The following is a 21,823-nucleotide window of genomic DNA, read 5'->3' as shown; positions in this document are numbered from 1 at the left end:
TTCAGTGCAGAGCCCCCTGTATTCAGTGCAGAGCCCCCTGTATTCAGTGCAGAGCCCCCTGTATTCAGTGCAGAGCCCCTGTATTCAGTATAGGTCACCCTGCATTCAGTGCAGAGCCCCCTGTATTCAGTGCAGAGCCCCTGTATTCAGTATAGGTCACCCTGTACTCAGTGCAGAGCCCCTGTATTCAGTATAGGTCACCCTGCATTCAGTGCAGAGCCCCCTGTATTCAGTATAGGTCACCCTGTATTCAGTGCAGAGCCCCTGTATTCAGTATAGGTCACCCTGCATTCAGTGCAGAGCCCCTGTATTCAGTGCAGAGCCCCTGTATTCAGTGCAGAGCCCCCTGTATTCAGTGCAGAGCCCCCTGTATTCAGTGCAGAGCCCCTGTATTCAGTATAGGTCACCCTGTACTCAGTGCAAGAGCCCCTTGTATTAGGTACAGAGCCCCTGTATTCAGTGTAGAGCCCCCTGTATTCAGTGCAGAGCCCCTGTATTCAGTATAGGTCACCCTGCATTCAGTGCAGAGCCCCCTGTATTCAGTGCAGAGCCCCCTGTATTCAGTGCAGAGCCCCTGTATTCAGTATAGGTCACCCTGTATTCAGTATAGGTCACCCTGTATTCAGTGTAGAGCCCCCTGTATTCAGTGCAGAGCCCCTGTATTCAGTATAGGTCACCCTGTATTCAGTGCAGAGCCCCTGTATTCAGTGCAGAGCCCCTGTATTCAGTATAGGTCACCCTGTATTAAGTGCAGAGCCCCTGTATTCAGTATAGGTCACCCTGTATTAGGTGCAGAGCCCCTGTATTCAGTATAGGTCACCCTGTATTAGGTGCAGAGCCCCTGTATTCAGTATAGGTCACCCTGTATTAGGTGCAGAGCCCCTGTATTCAGTGCAGATCCCCTGTATTCAGTGCAGATCCCCTGTACTCAGTGCAGAGCCCCTTGTATTAGGTACAGAGCCCCTGTATTCAGTGCAGAGCCCCTGTATTCAGTGCAGATCCCCTGTACTCAGTGCAGAGCCCCTTGTATTAGGTACAGAGCCCCTGTATTCAGTGCAGAGCCCCTGTATTCAGTGCAGATCCCCTGTACTCAGTGCAGAGCCCCTTGTATTAGGTACAGAGCCCCTGTATTCAGTGCAGATCCCCTGTACTCAGTGCAGAGCCCCTTGTATTAGGTACAGAGCCCCTGTATTAAGTGCAGAGCCCCTGTATTCAGTATAGGTCACCCTGTATTAGGTGCAGAGCCCCTGTATTCAGTATAGGTCACCCTGTATTAGGTGCAGAGCCCCTGTATTCAGTATAGGTCACCCTGTATTAGGTGCAGAGCCCCTGTATTCAGTGCAGATCCCCTGTATTCAGTGCAGATCCCCTGTACTCAGTGCAGAGCCCCTTGTATTAGGTACAGAGCCCCTGTATTCAGTGCAGAGCCCCTGTATTCAGTGCAGATCCCCTGTACTCAGTGCAGAGCCCCTTGTATTAGGTACAGAGCCCCTGTATTCAGTGTAGAGCCCCTGTATTCAGTGCAGAGCCCCTGTATTCAGTGCAGAGCCCCTGTATTCAGTATAGGTCACCCTGTATTCAGTGCAGAGCCCCTGTATTCAGTATAGGTCACCCTGTATTCAGTATAGGTCACCCTGTATTCAGTGCAGAGCCCCTGTATTCAGTATAGGTCACCCTGTATTCAGTATAGGTCACCCTGTATTCAGTGCAGAGCCCCTGTATTCAGTATAGGTCACCCTGTATTCAGTGTAGTGCCCCTGTATTCAGTATAGGTCACCCTGTATTCAGTATAGGTCACCCTGTATTCAGTGCAGAGCCCCTGTATTCAGTATAGGTCACCCTGTATTCAGTATAGGTCACCCTGTATTAGGTGCAGAGCCCCTGTATTCAGTATAGGTCACCCTGTATTCAGTGCAGAGCCCCTGTATTCAGTGCAGAGCCCCTGTATTCAGTGCAGAGCCCCTGTATTCAGTGCAGAGCCCCTGTATTCAGTGCAGAGCCCCTGTATTCAGTATAGGTCACCCTGTATTCAGTGTAGAGCCCCTGTATTCAGTGCAGAGCCCCTGTATTCAGTATAGGTCACCCTGCATTCAGTGCAGAGCCCCTGTATTCAGTGCAGAGCCCCCGTACACAGCCTGGTCCCGCAGCCTCCGGTGACCCGGGCTCTGCAGCTTCTTGTCCCCGTCCCGCTGCCGCATCCCTCGGCTCTGAGCTGCAGTTCTCCCTTTTGGCCGGCAGAGGGCGCCCTAACTCACCGCAAAACCTCGCTGTGTTGCAGCTGAGCGGCGGCACCGGGCAGGGGGGTGGCGGCGTCCCCGGGTTGCTCGGAGACGGCTCTGTCAATGGAGAGAGAGGGGAGAAGGGAGGGAACACGTGTCGAGCGGACACTCCGGAGACAGCAGTGCCCAGCACAGGGCCGGAGTGCCGGCTGCTGCATCCCCTGCCCTGCACGGAGCCACCCTCAGGACCGGAGCTCCTGCCTGCAGCCAAGGGTTAATCCAGAGCAGCCCCGCGAGGGTTAAGCCCACCCCTGTGGAGCCCGGGGTCCCGGGAGCAGCGCCCCCTGTCCGCTCTGCCCTGCAGGGGTTAACCTGCCCGTGTGGAGCCCGGGCCCCGGCTCTGCCCCGTCCCCGGCCCCTCCGCGGGGGCGTCCGTGCAGTGTGGACCCCGCAGAGCCCCCCGGAGCCTCGTGCGCATCCTCCCTGGAGTTGGTGCAGGATCCTCCTTGCTCCGGGATTGTGGGGATCCAGTGGATCGCAGGCGGATGCTGTGCCCGGCTGGCACTCCTCGGGACGGCGCCTCACCCATGCGCTGTGGATTGCGCCGCTGACGGCTGGATTTAGGAGAGTTGGAGTTTTCCAGGGACCCCCCCTCCGGGCACAGGTGCCCCCTGCAGGATGAGGAGGAGGACGGGATCTTGGGGGATCTGCCTGGTCCTGGGCGCAGTGACGGCGCTAAGAGGTGAGTGCAGCTGGCACCGGGGTCTGCCCATTGTGTGCTGCTGGCACCGACCACACCGTCTGCAGGGGCAACATAGGGCACCGTCCACACCGTCTGCAGGGGCAACATAGGGCACCGTCCACACCGTCTGCAGGGGCAACATAGGGCACCGACCACACCGTCTGCAGGGGCAACATAGGGCACCGACCACACCGTCTGCAGGGGCAACATAGGGCACCGACCACACCGTCTGCAGGGGCAACATAGGGCACCGACCACACTGTCTGCAGGGGCAACATAGGGCACCGACCACACCGTCTGCAGGGGCAACATAGGGCACCGACCACACCGTCTGCAGGGGCAACATAGGGCACCGTCCACACCGTCTGCAGGGGCAACATAAGGCACCGACCACACCGTCTGCAGGGGCAACATAGGGCACCGACCACACCGTCTGCAGGGGCAACATAGGGCACCGACCACACCGTCTGCAGGGGCAACATAGGGCACCGACCACACCGTCTGCAGGGGCAACATAGGGCACCGACCACACCGTCTGCAGGGGCAACATAGGGCACCGACCACACCGTCTGCAGGGGCAACATAAGGCACCGACCACACCGTCTGCAGGGGCAACATAGGGCACCGACCACACCGTCTGCAGGGGCAACATAGGGCACCGACCACACCGTCTGCAGGGGCAACATAGGGCACCGACCACACCGTCTGCAGGGGCAACATAGGGCACCGACCACACCGTCTGCAGGGGCAACATAGGGCACCGTCCACACCGTCTGCAGGGGCAACATAGGGCACCGACCACACCGTCTGCAGGGGCAACATAGGACAACATAGGGCACCGACCACACCGTCTGCAGGGGCAACATAGGACAACATAGGGCACCGACCACACCGTCTGCAGGGGCAACATAGGGCACCGACCACACCGTCTGCAGGGGCAACATAGGGCACCATCCACACCGTCTGCAGGGGCAACATAGGGCACCGTCCACACCGTCTGCAGGGGCAACATAGGGCACCATCCACACCGTCTGCAGGGGCAACATAGGGCACCATCCACACCGTCTGCAGGGGCAACATAGGGCACCGACCACACCGTCTGCAGGGGCAACATAGGACAACATAGGGCACCGACCACACCGTCTGCAGGGGCAACATAGGACAACATAGGGCACCGACCACACCGTCTGCAGGGGCAACATAGGGCACCGACCACACCGTCTGCAGGGGCAACATAGGGCACCATCCACACCGTCTGCAGGGGCAACATAGGGCACCGTCCACACCGTCTGCAGGGGCAACATAGGGCACCATCCACACCGTCTGCAGGGGCAACATAGGGCACCGTCCACACCGTCTGCAGGGGCAACATAGGACACCGACCACACCGTCTGCAGGGGCAACATAGGGCACCGTCCACACCGTCTGCAGGGGCAACATAGGGCACCGACCACACCGTCTGCAGGGGCAACATAGGGCACCGACCACACCGTCTGCAGGGGCAACATAGGGCACCATCCACACCGTCTGCAGGGGCAACATAGGGCACCGACCACACCGTCTGCAGGGGCAACATAGGACAACATAGGGCACCATCCACACCGTCTGCAGGGGCAACATAGGGCACCGTCCACACCGTCTGCAGGGGCAACATAGGGCACCATCCACACCGTCTGCAGGGGCAACATAGGGCACCGACCACACCGTCTGCAGGGGCAACATAGGACAACATAGGGCACCGACCACACCGTCTGCAGGGGCAACATAGGACAACATAGGGCACCGACCACACCGTCTGCAGGGGCAACATAGGGCACCGACCACACCGTCTGCAGGGGCAACATAGGGCACCATCCACACCGTCTGCAGGGGCAACATAGGGCACCGTCCACACCGTCTGCAGGGGCAACATAGGGCACCATCCACACCGTCTGCAGGGGCAACATAGGGCACCGTCCACACCGTCTGCAGGGGCAACATAGGACACCGACCACACCGTCTGCAGGGGCAACATAGGGCACCGTCCACACCGTCTGCAGGGGCAACATAGGGCACCGACCACACCGTCTGCAGGGGCAACATAGGGCACCGACCACACCGTCTGCAGGGGCAACATAGGACAACATAGGGCACCGACCACACCGTCTGCAGGGGCAACATAGGACAACATAGGGCACCGACCACACCGTCTGCAGGGGCAACATAGGGCACCGACCACACCGTCTGCAGGGGCAACATAGGGCACCGTCCACACCGTCTGCAGGGGCAACATAGGGCACCGACCACACTGTCTGCAGGGGCAACATAGGGCACCGACCACACCGTCTGCAGGGGCAACATAGGGCACCGTCCACACCGTCTGCAGGGGTAACATAGGGCACCGACCACACCGTCTGCAGGGGCAACATAGGGCACCGACCACACCGTCTGCAGGGGCAACATAGGGCACCGACCACACTGTCTGCAGGGGCAACATAGGGCACCGACCACACTGTCTGCAGGGGCAACATAGGGCACCGTCCCCACCGTCTGCAGGGGCAACATAGGGCACCGTCCACACTGTCTGCAGGGGCAACATAGGGCACCGACCACACCGTCTGCAGGGGCAACATAGGGCACCGACCACACCGTCTGCAGGGGCAACATAGGGCACCGACCACACTGTCTGCAGGGGCAACATAGGACACCGTCCACACCGTCTGCAGGGGTAACATAGGGCACCGACCACACCGTCTGCAGGGGCAACATAGGGCACCGTCCACACCGTCTGCAGGGGTAACATAGGGCACCGACCACACCGTCTGCAGGGGCAACATAGGGCACCGACCACACTGTCTGCAGGGGCAACATAGGGCACCGACCACACTGTCTGCAGGGGCAACATAGGGCACCGTCCCCACCGTCTGCAGGGGCAACATAGGGCACCGACCACACCGTCTGCAGGGGCAACATAGGGCACCGTCCACACTGTCTGCAGGGGCAACATAGGGCACCGTCCACACCGTCTGCAGGGGCAACATAGGGCACCGTCCACACTGTCTGCAGGGGCAACATAGGACAACATAGGGCACTGTCTGCAGGGGCAACATAGGGCACCGTCCACACTGTCTGCAGGGGCAACATAGGACAACATAGGGCACTGTCTGCAGGGGCAACATAGGGCACCGTCCACACTGTCTGCAGGGGCCACATAGGACAACATAGGGCACCGTCCACACTGTCTGAAGGGATAACATAGGACAACATAGGGCACCTTCCACACCGTCTGCAGGGGCAACATAGGGCACCGTCCACACCGTCTGCAGGGGCAACATAGGGCACCGTCCACACTGTCTGCAGGGGCAACATAGGACAACATAGGGCACCGTCCACACTGTCTGCAGGGGCAACATAGGACAACATAGGGCACTGTCTGCAGGGGCAACATAGGGCACCGTCCACACTGTCTGCAGGGGCCACATAGGACAACATAGGGCACCGTCCACACTGTCTGAAGGGATAACATAGGACAACATAGGGCACCTTCCACACCGTCTGCAGGGGCAACATAGGGCACCGTCCACACCGTCTGCAGGGGCAACATAGGGCACCGTCCACACTGTCTGCAGGGGCAACATAGGACAACATAGGGCACCGTCCACACTGTCTGCAGGGGCAACATAGGACAACATAGGGCACCGTCCACACTGTCTGCAGGGGCAACATAGGACAACATAGGGCACCGTCCACACTGTCTGCAGGGGCAACATAGGACAACATAGGGCACCGTCCACACCGTCTGCAGGGGCAACATAGGACAACATAGGGCACCGTCCACACTGTCTGCAGGGGCAACATAGGACAACATAGGGCACTGTCCACACCGTCTGCAGGGGCAACATAGGGCACATGTGCTGTATATGGTTTTTCCTGTAATATCTGGACACTTACTGATCCTCCAGTGTGTCTTGCATAGGACTGCTGCCCATGTGTTATCTATACATGGAGATGGATGGATAGATCTATAGATGATCGGAGACAAGAGATGAGTGGATCTATAGCTGCGGGACGTTGGGTGACAGATCAGATCCACTCACTTTACTGATTTCTGATGACATTTTTTGCATTTTCCGGATTCTCCGTTCAGATTTTGGATGTTTCATTGCACAGGAATATTGTTGTGTTCGGTCTGTTTGGGTTTGTTCCGTGTAATGACCAGTTCTGGACCCCAAGAACCATCACGTCTGCACCCCCCCTCCAAGGTCCTGTATAAAGCGATTGGATCCGTGTGATCTATTGGTTGTGTATCGGTTCTGTGCCGTAGACGTCTATGGATAAGATCGGATCCACTCACCATCCGTTTCCTTGTCTGTATAACTTTTTGTGCGGCTCAGATCAGTGATCGGTTCTGGATCCGGATCAGTGATCACTTCAATCTGTCGCTCGTGCACTGTCCGTGTGGTGAGGACTCCGGAGTTTCTGGCTCCACCTGTGATTATTATTAATGTAACTTTCTGTAGATTTTATAGGAGAGGAATTTCCAAATTCCATAAAACCCAAATTTATTTGAAATTGTCTTAAAAAACTTTCATCTCATAAAACCAGAAGAAAACGGATGAAAGGGTATCCAGGTTCACACAGACGCGATTCGATAGATTTCTTTACTCTTTTGTTTTCTTATTTTTATTTTATACTTTGCAGTGTAAAAATGTTGCTACTTATCATCTGTCAGCAGCTGCCGGGACTGACGCCTCACTGTGCTGTACCGTGTTGTTGACATAAGACACCCATGTGCTCTGCTGGCACCACATCTTCCTGTGAGGGGTCCGCTGGCACCACCTCTTCCTGTGAGGGGTCCGCTGGGACCACATCTTCCTGTGAGGGGTCCGCTGGGACCACATCTTCCTGTGAGGGGTCCGCTGGGACCACATCTTCCTGTGAGGGGTCCGCTGGGACCACATCTTCCTGTGAGGGGGTCCGCTGGGACCACATCTTCCTGTGAGGGGTCCGCTGGGACCACATCTTCCTGTGAGATATCTGCCGGGACCACGTCATCCTGGAAGGGGTCCGCCGGGACCATATTGTCCTGTGAGGGGTCCACCGGGAGACCATATTGTCCTGTGAGGGGTCCGCCGGGACCATATTGTCCTGTGAGGGATCTGCTGGGACCACCTCATCATGCGAGGGGTTTGCTGGGACCATATTGTCCTGTGAGGGGTGCGCCGGGACCATATTGTTCTTTGAGGGATGGGCTGGGACCACCTCATCCTATGAGGAGTCCGCAGGGACCACATCTTCCTGTGAACTGTCTACCATTACCATATTGGCCTGTGAGAGATCTACTGGGACCATATTGTACTGTGAGGGGTCTGCCGGGACTATATTGTTCTTTGAGGGATGGGCTGGGACCACCTCGTCTTATGAGATATTTGCCCGGATCATATTGTCCTGTGAGGGGTCTGCTGTGACCATATTGCCCTGTGGGAGGGTCCACCAGGTCCATTTTGTTCTGTGATCAGTCCACTGAGTCCATATTGTCCTATGAAGGGTCCGCCGGGTCTATAAAGTCTTGTGAGGGTTACTCCGGGTCCATATTGTCCTGTGAGGGGTCGATCAGGACCATATTGTCTCAGGAGGCATCTGTCGGGTTCACATTGTCCTGTGAGGGGTCGGCCAGAACCACATCGATCTGTGAGGGGCCCAATGGGACCACATCATCCTGTGAGTGGCCCAATGGGACCACATCGTCCTGTGAGGGGCCCAATGGGACCACATCATCTTGTGAGGGGCCCGCTGGGACCATATCGATCTGTGGGGGGCCCAATGGGTCGTCCTGTGAGGGGTCGGCCGGAACTACCTCGTCCTGTGAGGGGCCCAACGGTACCACATCTTGTGAGGAGTCCACCGGTATCACATCTTTGAAGTGTCCGCAGGGACCATATCATCTTGTGAGGGGTCTGGTAATATTGTCCTGTGAGGGGTCTGGTAATATTGTCCTGTGAGGGGTCTTCCGGGACCACCTCGTCCTGTGAGGGATCAATAGAGATAGATATTTAGGTAACGGACGGATAATGAGGCAGAAAGACAGATAACATGCGGGCAGTCATATCACATATCCTCTGGGAAGTTGTACGTTGCAGTCTCCCGCTCGCAGCGTGCGGACACTCCCCTCAGATCCTCCAGAGATCTTATATTGCAAATATCACTTATCTGAATGATCACGGAGGTGGCGCTGTTCTAATGATGTCTATGGGAAAGATCCACTGTCAGCAAAGTGGTGAAAGGCAGAACTGCAAGTGAGGAAGAAATCGGCAGGATTAATACCTGGAACGAGCGCTGCAACACTGACACTGGGGACAAGATAATGACACTGACACTGGGGACAAGATAATGACACTGACACTGGGGACAAGATAATGACACTGACACTGGGGTACAGGATAATGACACTGACACTGGGGGTACAGGATAATGACACTGACACTGGGGGTACAGGATACTGACACTGGGGGTACAGGATACTGACACTGGGGGTACAGGATAATGACACTGACACTGGGGACAAGATAATGACACTGACACTGGGGGTACAGGATAATGACACTGGCACTGGGGACAAGATAATGACACTGACACTGGGGACAAGATAATGACACTGACACTGGGGGTACAGGATAATGACACTGACACTGGGGGTACAGGATAATGACACTGACACTGGGGGTACAGGATAATGACACTGACACTGGGGGTACAGGATACTGACACTGGGGGTACAGGATAATGACACTGACACTGGGGACAAGATAATGACACTGACACTGGGGGTACAGGATAATGACACTGGCACTGGGGACAAGATAATGACACTGACACTGGGGACAAGATAATGACACTGACACTGGGGGTACAGGATAATGACACTGACACTGGGGACAAGATAATGACACTGACACTGGGGACAAGATAATGACACTGACACTGGGGGTACAGGATAATGACACTGACACTGGGGACAAGATAATGACACTGACACTGGGGGTACAGGATAATGACACTGACACTGGGGACAAGATAATGACACTGACACTGGGGGTACAGGATAATGACACTGACACTGGGGACAAGATAATGACACTGACACTGGGGGTACAGGATAATGACACTGACACTGGGGACAAGATAATGACACTGACACTGGGGGTACAGGATAATGACACTGACACTGGGGACAAGATAATGACACTGACACTGGGGGTACAGGATAATGACACTGACACTGGGGGTACAGGATAATGACACTGACACTGGGGGTACAGGATAATGACACTGACACTGGGGGTACAGGATAATGACACTGACACTGGGGGTACAGGATAATGACACTGACACTGGGGGTACAGGATAATGACACTGACACTGGGGGTACAGGATAATGACACTGACACTGGGGGTACAGGATAATGACACTGACACTGGGGGTACAGGATAATGACACTGACACTGGGGACAAGATAATGACACTGACACTGGGGGTACAGGATAATGACACTGACACTGGGGGTACAGGATAATGACACTGGGGGTACAGGATAATGACACTGGGGGTACAGGATAATGACACTGAGGGTGCAGGATAATGACGCTGACACTGGGGGTACAGGATAATGACGCTGACACTGGGGGTACAGGATAATGACGCTGACACTGGGGGTACAGGATAATGACACTGGGGGTACAGGATAATGACACTGGGGGTACAGGATAATGACACTGGGGGTACAGGATAATGACACTGGGGGTACAGGATAATGACACTGGGGGTACAGGATAATGACACTGACACTGGGGGTACAGGATAATGACGCTGACACTGGGGGTACAGGATAATGACGCTGACACTGGGGGTACAGGATGATGACGCTGACACTGGGGGTACAGGATAATGACGCTGACACTGGGGGTACAGGATAATGACACTGAAACTGGGGGTACAGGATAATGACTCTGGGGTACAGGATAATGACGCTGACACTGGGGGTACAGGTTAATGACACTGACACTGGGGGTACAGGATAATGACACTGAAACTGGGGGTACAGGATAATGACACTGACACTTGAGGTGCACTCCTCTCCCCCATTTTTCACCTGATTCTTGGGGGGCTATAAGTCACATAATTCCAGTATTTCCCTCCACAGCCTTCTCCAGTTCCGTTGATTTACAGGGCAGGGAGCCCTCGGGGGGCACTTTCCTCCTGCCCGTGACACGCTGCTTCTCTTAATTGGTTTGGTAATTTAGGAGCGTGCTCAGTAATGAGTTATGCGGTTAAGGACCATTTAAGACAGTGACACCTACTCAATAAGAGCTAGAAGCGCTGAGCTCCACGCCGAGGAGACGACTCAGCACAACTGCCACCGGGCTGCAGGCGAAGGGTTAATGTCCCAGGCCTAATTAAGTAGAATGGAGTATAGCCTGTGGCTGGGGGGGGGGGGGGGGGGAGCGGAGAGTGTGCGCTGATCGCCTCCCCCGCCGCGCCCCACGGCCACACTCCGCCACCAGGAGCCACGTCTGCGGAGGACGAGAGCCTCAGATGCAGCCGTTATACTTTGTATCAATGTTCTTAGAATGTTCTTAACTTTTTTTTAAAATTTGAATTTAAAAATAAACAAAAAAAAAAACGGTTCAAATTTTTTTTTAAAAATGTTTTCAAAATTTGGATTGGGCAGTTACTGTAAATCCGTAACATTTGTGTATGTATCTGTGAATGATGAGTCCACAAAAGTATACACACCCGCCCTCAATCCAGACTGATGGAAGATGAATTAGGGGGTAATTTTTTTTTATACTTTTAGTTATTTATTTATTTTTTTTATTTAATTTCTGATAATTTTTTATATATATATTAAATTTCATTTAATTTTATCGATTTTTATTGATGACCTCCTCAACACCAAGAAACAACCCCCAATCCAGCGCTCGGCCGAGATCGTTCTCATCAATAAATCATCAAACCCACAGATAGAGCGCAAAGAATAATTACATGTCCTCACTCATGGTAGGAAGACCGAGGGCCGCCGGAGAGTACGGAGAGCAATCATGACACCATTGGGTCTCCCCCCCCCCCCCCCCCCTATACAATGGATATAAAAAGTCTACACACCCCTGTTGAAATGCCAGAAAAAGTTTTACCAAGAAGAATCATTTTAGAATTTTTCCCACTTTTAATTTCAATAAACTGATTTTTTTTTGGAAGGAGAAAGAGAAAAAGAAAGGACTAAAATAATGTGGCTGCATAAGTCTGCACACCCCTATACTAATACTGTCTTTAAATCACCTTTGAATTTCTGGGTTGGAGTCTATTACACGGCACATATAGAATTGGCGATCTCCTCCATTCAGCAGCTCCACCTCTGTCAGATTGCAGGGGCGACTCTTGTGTACAGCGCCATCTTCAGGTCACAAACGGATTCTCAACAAAATTCCTGTCTGAGCTCTGGCTGGGTCTTTCCTAAACTTGAAGTGACTGATATTTGGAGATGTTCATAGTTCTCAACCTTGACCAAAGCTTCAGATCCAGCTGTCAAAAAGCAGCTATGAAGCATAATGATGCCTCCACCATGCTTCACTGTGGGAATGTGGTTCTTCTGGTAATTTATATTGCTGACATTGCACCAAACTACCCTTTTGGAATTATGGCCGAAAACGTCCACCTTGGACTAATTAGTACGTAATTAATACGCTCAGTGTATGGCGAAGTTATATGCTCAGTGTATGAGGATGTTATACGCTCAGTGTATGAGGACGGTGTACACTCAGTATATGAGTATGTTATACGCTCAGTGTATGGGGATATTATACTGTCAGTGTATGAGGTCATTATACGCTCAGTGTATAAGGACATTATACGCTCGGTGTATGAGGACATTATACGCTCAGGGTATGGGGACATTATACGCTCAGGGTATGGGGAAATTATACGCTTAGTATATGGGGACATTATACGCTCAGTGTATGGGGACATTATACGCTTACTATATGGGGACATTATACGCTCAGGGTATGGAGACATTATATGCTTAGTATACGGGGACATTATACGCTCAGGATATGGGGACATTATACGCTTAGTATATGGGGACATTATACGCTCAGTGTATGGGGACATTATACGCTCAGTGTATGTGGACATTATACGCTTACTATGTGGGGACATTATATGCTTATTATATGGGGACATTATACGCTCAGTGTATGAAGACGGTATACACTCAGCGTATGAGGATGTAATACACTCAGTGTATGGGGACATTATACTTAGTATATGGGGACATTATACGCTCAGTGTATGGGGATGGTATACGCTCAGTATATGGGGACGTTATACGCTCAGTGTATGGGGACATTATACGCTCAGTGTATGGGGATGGTATACGCTCAGTATATGGGGAAGGTATACGCTCAGTGTATGGGGACGTTATACGCTCAGTGTATGGGGACGTTATACGCTCAGTGTATGGGGACGTTATACGCTCAGTGTATGGGGACGTTATACGCTCAGTGTATGGGGACGTTATACGCTCAGTGTATAGGGATGTTATACGCTCAGTGTATGGGGACGTTATACGCTCAGTGTATGGGGACATTATACGCTCAGTGTATGGGGACGGTATATGCTCAGTGTATAGGGATGGTATACGCTCAGTGTATGGGGACGGTATATGCTCAGTGTATAGGGATGGTATACGCTCAGTGTATGGGGACGGTATATGCTCAGTGTATGGGGACGTTTACGCTCAGTGTATGGGGACGTTATACGCTCAGTGTATGAGGACGGTATTCGCTCAGTGTATGGGGACGTTTACGCTCAGTGTATGGGGACGTTATACGATCAGTGTATGGGGACATTATACGCTCAGTGTATGAAGACGGTATACACTCAGCGTATGAGGATGTAATACACTCAGTGTATGGGGACATTATACTTAGTATATGGGGACATTATACGCTCAGTGTATGGGGATGGTATATGCTCAGTATATGGGGACGTTATACGCTCAGTGTATGGGGACATTATACGCTCAGTGTATGGGGATGGTATACGCTCAGTATATGGGGAAGGTATACGCTCAGTATATGGGGACGTTATACGCTCAGTGTATGGGGACATTATACGCTCAGTGTATGGGGATGGTATACGCTCAGTATATGGGGAAGGTATACGCTCAGTGTATGGGGACGTTATACGCTCAGTGTATCGGGACGTTATACGCTCAGTGTATGGGGACGTTATACGCTCAGTGTATGGGGATGGTATACGCTCAGTGTATGGGGACGTTATACGCTCAGTGTATGGGGACGTTATACGCTCAGTGTATGGGGACGTTATACGCTCAGTGTATGGGGACATTATACGCTCAGTGTATGGGGACGGTATATGCTCAGTGTATAGGGATGGTATACGCTCAGTGTATGGGGACGGTATATGCTCAGTGTATGGGGACGTTTACGCTCAGTGTATGGGGACGTTATACGCTCAGTGTATGGGGACGGTATACGCTCAGTATATGGGGACGTTTACGCTCAGTGTATGGGGACGTTATACGCTCAGTGTATAGGGATGGTATACGCTCAGTGTATGGGGACGTTATACGCTCAGTGTATGGGGACGTTATACGCTCAGTGTATGGGGATACGCTCAGTGTATGGGGACGGTATACGCTCAGTGTATGGGGACGTTATACGCTCAGTGTATGGGGACATTATACGCTCAGTGTATGGGGATGGTATACTCTCAGTGTATGGGGACATTATACGCTCAGTATATGGGGACGTTTACGCTCAGTGTATGGGGACGGTATACGCTCAGTGTATGGGAATGTTATATGCTCAGTGTATGGGGACGGTATATGCTCAGTGTATGGGGACGGTATACGCTCAGTGTATGGGGACGTTTACGCTCAGTGTATGGGAATGTTATACGCTCAGTGTGTGGCTCCACTAACAATGTGTCTATTTAGTGTGGGGGTTGGGCGATGGAGACGGTCGTCCGGCTGCCATTTTCACAGGGCCGCTGACAGATTATCAGACATTACCTAATTAAGCGGCCACTTAGGAGACGTCCCCGGAGAGCCATAGCTTCTTCCCGTTCGGTGGCAGCTCCCTGATTTTTACAAGGGGCCTCTAACTTTCAGAAAAGCGCCTTAATCTCCGCTCATTAGCACAAGCCTATTATTTCGCCTTTGGACGTCTTTTATTAGATTGCCTGTAATAAGCGGCTCCGGCTCGTTCTGTGCCGCAGCGACCTTTACGTCCCGCAGCGTGCGGCGCCGGCATTTCTACCGTGTCAGGTGTTTCTTTGAAAGCGTCTTTATGTCGTCTTCATTAGTCTTGGCTGAAGAGCTGCAGCACAAGAGAAGCCGTGTTAACAAAAGTCAGAGTTCTGTGGTTCTATCCGCTCCTGGGAAAGCTGGGTGACAATATGGCATCCGTCACGGCTGATTCATTCAGCTTTACTATACTTCTGAATTGAAAGAATGGCAGGAACCTTGCAATGTAATCCATTCTCTCACTCAAATATGTCGGACTTCTCTTGTACTGCCCCCAATCTCTGGATTGCGCTACCCTGCTCGTCCTGTAACCTTTATCATCACTGGCCCGGACTTTAATACTGTGGAATACTTGATAAGATGTGGTCTGCAGGGGTGAAACGTTTGCGGTCGTAGGGATTGCAACCGTGACCAGGCCCGGGATTGCAGGAGTCCCGCTGGCCCTAGCCCCTGCTTCAGCTGGATGTGGCCACACATCCAGCGGAAATACATTGCGGTGTAGAGACCCTTCGGGTCCCTGTGCTGCAATACACGCTGCGGGCCAAACAGATGTCGTCAGCTTTCATCTATCCCAGTGACTGATGGCGTCACGCGTTGCAATAGCGCCGATGAAAGCTGCCGGCCACTGTGCGCCGGCTACACATTAGGACGCTGCGCAACGTGGGGGCCAGGGACGGTGAGTACAATGCTGTTGTTTTTTGCATTAGACTGAACGAAGACATATTTACTAGGATGGGGACATATATAACAGGAGAGGCCCAGGAGGGGGACAGTATATACCCAGAGGGACACAGCAGGGGGACAGTATACACTAGGAAGCCCCAGGAGGGGAACAGTATGTACCAGGAGGGGCCCAGGATGGGGACATATATAACAGCATGGGGACATACTGTATATACCAGGATGGGGACATAGATACCAGGATGGGGACATAGATACCAGGATGGGGACATATATAATAGCATGGGGACATACTGTATATACCAGGATGGGGACATAGATACCAGGATGGGGAACTACAGTGCCTACAAGTAGTATTCAACCCCCTGCAGATTTAGCAGGTTTACACATTCGGAATTAACGTGGCATTGTGACATTTGGACTGTAGATCAGCCTGGAAGTGTGAAATGCAGCAAAAAAGAATGTTATTTATTTTTTAATTTTTTTTTTTAAATTGTGAAAAGTTTATTCAGAGGGTCATTTATTATTCAACCCCTCAAACCACAAGAATTCTGTTTGGTCCCCCTAAAGTATTAAGAAGTATTTCAGGCACAAAGAACAATGAGCTTCACATGTTTGGATTAATTATCTCTTTTTCCAGCCTTTTCTGACTAATTAAGACCCTCCCCAAACTTGTGAACAGCACTCATACTTGGTCAACATGGGAAAGACAAAGGAGCATTCCAAGGCCATCAGAGACAAGATCGTGGAGGGTCACAAGGCTGGCAAGGGGTACAAAACCCTTTCCAAGGAGTTGGGCCTACCTGTCTCCACTGTTGGGAGCATCATCCGGAAGTGGAAGGCTTATGGAACTACTGTTAGCCTTCCACGGCCTGGACAGCCTTTGAAAGTTTCCACCCGTGCCGAGGCCAGGCTTGTCCGAAGAGTCAAGGCTAACCCAAGGACAACAAGGAAGGAGCTCCGGGAAGATCTCATGGCAGTGGGGACATTGGTTTCAGTCAATACCATAAGTAACGTACTCCACCGCAATGGTCTCCGTTCCAGACGAGCCCGTAAGGTACCTTTACTTTCAAAGCGTCATGTCAAGGCTCGTCTACAGTTTGCTCATGATCACTTGGAGGACTCTGAGACAGACTGGTTCAAGGTTCTCTGGTCTGATGAGACCAAGATCGAGATCTTTGGTGCCAACCACACACGTGACGTTTGGAGACTGGATGGCACTGCATACGACCCCAAGAATACCATCCCTACAGTCAAGCATGGTGGTGGCAGCATCATGCTGGGGGGCTGTTTTTCAGCCAAGGGGCCTGGCCATCTGGTCCGCATCCATGGGAAGATGGATAGCACGGCCTACCTGGAGATTCTGGCCAAGAACCTCCGCTCCTCCATCAAGGATCTTAAGATGGGTCGTCATTTCATCTTCCAACAAGACAGCGACCCAAAGCACACAGCCAAGAAAACCAAGGCCTGGTTCAAGAGGGAAAAAATCAAGGTGTTGCAGTAGCCTAGTCAGTCTCCTGACCTTAACCCAATTGAAAACTTGTGGAAGGAGCTCAAGATTAAAGTCCACATGAGACACCCAAAGAACCTAGATAACTTGGAGAAGATCTGCATGGAGGAGTGGGCCAAGATAACTCCAGAGACCTGTGCCGGCCTGATCAGGTCTTATAAAAGATGATTATTAGCTGTAATTGCAAACAAGGGTTATTCCACAAAATATTAAACCTAGGGGTTGAATAATAATTGACCCACACTTTTATGTTGAAAATTTATTAAAATTTAACTGAGCAACATAACTTGTTGGTTTGTAAGATTTATGCATCTGTTAATAAATCCTGCTCTTGTTTGAAGTTTGCAGGCTCTAACTTATTTGCATCTTATCAAACCTGCTAAATCTGCAGGGGGTTGAAGACTACTTGTAGGCACTGTATATGTAGTTATATAAATATACACCAGGATGTGGGCTAGAATAGGGAACATACATAGTAGTATGTGGGACATATATATCAGGATGAGGGACAAACCAAGATAGGTGCATATATGCGAGAAAGGAACCCATGATGGGGGACATTACTACATAATGGAGGGGGCAAGTCGTATGTCTTTATAGGATTTAGAATGCTAAATGTATACATACACTGTGTGCAGAATTATTAGGCAAGTTGTATTTTAGAGGATTTTTTTTATTATTGATCGACAACTATGTTCTCAATCAGCCCAAAAGACTCATAAATATCAAAGCTTAATATTTTTGGCAGTTGGAGGGTTTTTTAGATTTGGCTTCTTAGGAGGATCTGTTTGTGCAGGTGACTATTACTGTGCAGAATTATTAGGCAACTTAATAAAACCAAATCTATTCCCATCCCACTTGTTTATTGTCACCAGGTAAACCAATATAACTGCACACAATTTAGAAATAAACATTTCTGACATGAAAAAACAAAACCCAAAAAATGAGTGCCCAATATCGCCCCCTTTCTTTCTGATGACCCTCAGCAGCCACCATCCATAGATTCTGTCATTGCTTGATCTGTTTACGATCAACATTGCGTGCAGCAGCCACCATAGCCTCCAGACACCGCAGCCTCCAGACACCGCAGCCTCCAGACACCGCAGCCTCCAGACACCGCAGCCTCCAGACACCGCAGCCTCCAGACACCGCAGCCTCCAGACACCGCAGCCTCCAGACACTGCTCCCAGAGGTGCACTGTTTTCCCTCCCTGTAGATCTCACATTTTATGAGGGACCACAGGATCTCTATGGGGTTCAGATCAGGGGAACAAGGTGGCCATGTCATTATTTTTTCATCTTTTAGACCTTTACTGGCCAGCCACGCTGTGGAGTAGTTGGATGCATGTGATGGAGCATTGTCCTGCATGAAAATCATGTTTTCCTTGAGCGATACCGACTTCTTCCTGTACCACTGCTTGAAGAAGTTGTCTTCCAGAAACTGGCAGTAGGTCTGGGAGTTGAGCTTCACTCCATCCTCAACTCGAAAAGGTCCCACAAGTTGATCTTTGCTGATCCCAGCCCATACCAGTCCCCACCTCCACCTTGCTGGTGTCTGAGTCGGGGTGGAGCTCTCTGCCCTTTACTGATCCAGCCTCTGGCCCATCCATCTGCCCATCAAGAGTCACTCTCATTTCATCATCCATAAAACCTGTGAAAAATCAGTCTTCAGATATTTCTTGGCCCAGTCTTGAGGTTTTATCTTCTGTTTCTTGGTCAGAGGCGGTGGTTTTCAGCCTTCCTTACCTTGGCCTGTCCCTGAGTATGGCACACCTTGTGCTTTCTGATATTCCAGTAACGTTGCAGCTCTGAAATATGGCCAAACTGGTGTCAAATGGCATCTTGGCAGCTTCACGCTTGATTTTCCTCAATTCATGGGCAGTTATTTTGCGCCTTTTTTGCCCAACACGCTTCTTGCGACCCTGTTGGCTATTTGCCATGAAACGCTTGATTGTTCTGTGATCACGCTTCAAAAGTTTGGCAATTTCAAGACTGCTGCATCCCTCTGCAAGACATCTCACAATTGTGGACTTTTCAGAGCCCGTCACATCTCTCTTCTGACCCATTTTGCCAAAGGAAAGGAAGTTGCCTAATAATTAAGCACCCCTTATATAGGGTGTTGATGTCATTACACCGCACCCCTCCTCATTACAGAGATGCACATCACCGGATTTACTTAATTGGTAGTTGGCTCTCAGCCTATACAGCTTGGAGTAGGACGACATGTATAAAAAGTATCGTGTGATCAAAATACTCATTTGCCTAATAATTCTGCACACAGTGTACTATAATACTGCCCCTATGTACAAGAATATAACTACTATAATACTGCCCCTATGTACAAGAATATAACTACTATAATACTGCCCCTATGTACAAGAATATAACTACTATAATACTTCCCCTATGTACAAGAATATAACTACTATAATACTGCCCCTATGTACAAGAATATAACTACTATAATACAGCCCCTATGTGCAAGAATATAACTACTATAATACTGCCTCCTATGTACAAGAATATAACTACTATAATACTGCCCCTATGTACAAGAATATAACTACTATAATACTGCCCCTATGTACAAGAATATAACTACTATAATACTGCCCCCTATGTACAAGAATATAACTACTATAATACAGCCCCTATGTGCAAGAATATAACTACTATAATACTGCTCCTATGTACAAAAATATAACTACTATAATACTGCTCCTATGTACAAGAATATAACTACTATAATACTGCCCCTATGTACAAGAATATAACTACTATAATACAGCCCCTATGTGCAAGAATATAACTACTATAATACTGCCTCCTATGTACAAGAATATAACTACTATAACACTGCCCCTATGTACAAGAATATAACTACTATAATACTGCCCCTATGTACAAGAATATAACTACTATAATACTGCCCCCTATGTACAAGAATATAACTACTATAATACAGCCCCTATATACAAGAATATAATTACTATAATACTGCCCCTATGTACAAGAATATAACTACTATAATACTGCCCCTATGTACAAGAATATAACTACTATAATACTGCCCCTATGTACAAGAATATAACTACTATAATACTGCCCCCTATGTACAAGAATATAACTGCTATAATACTGCTCCTATGTACAAGAATATAACTACTATAATACCGCTCCTATGTACAAGAATATAACTACTATAATACTGCCCCTATGTACAAGAATATACAGTTAGGTCCAGAAATCTTTGGACAGTGACACAATTTTGGCGAGTTGGGCTCTGCATGCTACCACATTGGATTTGAAATGAAACCTCTACAACAGAATTCAAGTGCAGATTGTAACGTTTAATTTGAAGGTTTGAACAAAAATATCTGATAGAAATTGTAGGAATTGTACACATTTCTTTTCAAACACTCCACATTTTAGGAGGTCAAAAGTAATTGGACAAATAAACCAAACCCAAACAAAATATTTTTATTTTCAATATTTTGTTGCGAATCCTTTGGAGGCAATCACTGCCTTAAGTCTGGAACCCATGGACATCACCAAACGCTGGGTTTCCTCCTTCTTAATGCTTTGCCAGGCCTTTACAGCCGCAGCCTTCAGGTCTTGCTTGTTTGTGGGTCTTTCCGTCTGAAGTCTGGATTTGAGCAAGTGATATGCATGCTCAATTGGGTTAAGATCTGGTGATTGACTTGGCCATTGCAGACTGTTCCACTTTTTTGCACTCATGAACTCCTGGGTAGCTTTGGCTGTATGCTTGGGGTCATTGTCCATCTGTACTATGAAGCGCCGTCCGATCAACTTTGCGGCATTTGGCTGAATCTGGGCTGAAAGTATATCCCGGTACACTTCAGAATTCATCCGGCTACTCTTGTCTGCTGTTATGTCATCAATAAACACAAGTGACCCAGTGCCATTGAAAGCCATGCATGCCCATGCCATCACGTTGCCTCCACCATGTTTTACAGAGGATGTGGTGTGCCTTGGATCATGTGCCGTTCCCTTTCTTCTCCAAACTTTTTTTCTTCCCATCATTCTGGTACAGGTTGATCTTGGTCTCATCTGTCCATAGAATACTTTTCCAGAACTGAGCTGGCTTCATGAGGTGTTTTTCAGCAAATGTAACTCTGGCCTGTCTATTTTTGGAATTGATGAATGGTTTGCATCTAGATGTGAACCCTTTGTATTTACTTTCATGGAGTCTTCTCTTTACTGTTGACTTAGAGACAGATACACCTACTTCACTGAGAGTGTTCTGGACTTCAGTTGATGTTGTGAACAGGTTCTTCTTCACCAAAGAAAGTATGCGGCGATCATCCACCACTGTTGTCATCCGTGGACGCCCAGGCCTTTTT

The 21,823-nt window shown here is 50.2% G+C and overlaps 1 protein-coding gene across 1 annotated transcript in view; it reads left to right on the top strand.

The window, feature by feature from the left end:
* The first annotated feature begins 2,393 nt into the window (after positions 1–2,393).
* IGSF11 (immunoglobulin superfamily member 11) overlaps positions 2,394–21,823 on the top strand; it is a 343,387-nt gene continuing 323,957 nt past the window's right edge. The window contains exon 1 of the mRNA XM_075334899.1: positions 2,394–2,961. Within this exon, the coding sequence (XP_075191014.1) occupies positions 2,898–2,961 (64 nt within the window). The 5' untranslated portion in view covers positions 2,394–2,897. The remainder of the gene's footprint in view (positions 2,962–21,823) is intronic.

The sequence above is a fragment of the Anomaloglossus baeobatrachus genome, chromosome 2, assembly GCF_048569485.1.
Source record: "Anomaloglossus baeobatrachus isolate aAnoBae1 chromosome 2, aAnoBae1.hap1, whole genome shotgun sequence".
NCBI classification, from domain to species: Eukaryota; Metazoa; Chordata; class Amphibia; order Anura; family Aromobatidae; genus Anomaloglossus; species Anomaloglossus baeobatrachus.
The sequence above is the reverse complement of the archived record's forward strand: the minus strand, read 5'-3'. Positions and strand labels throughout refer to the sequence as shown.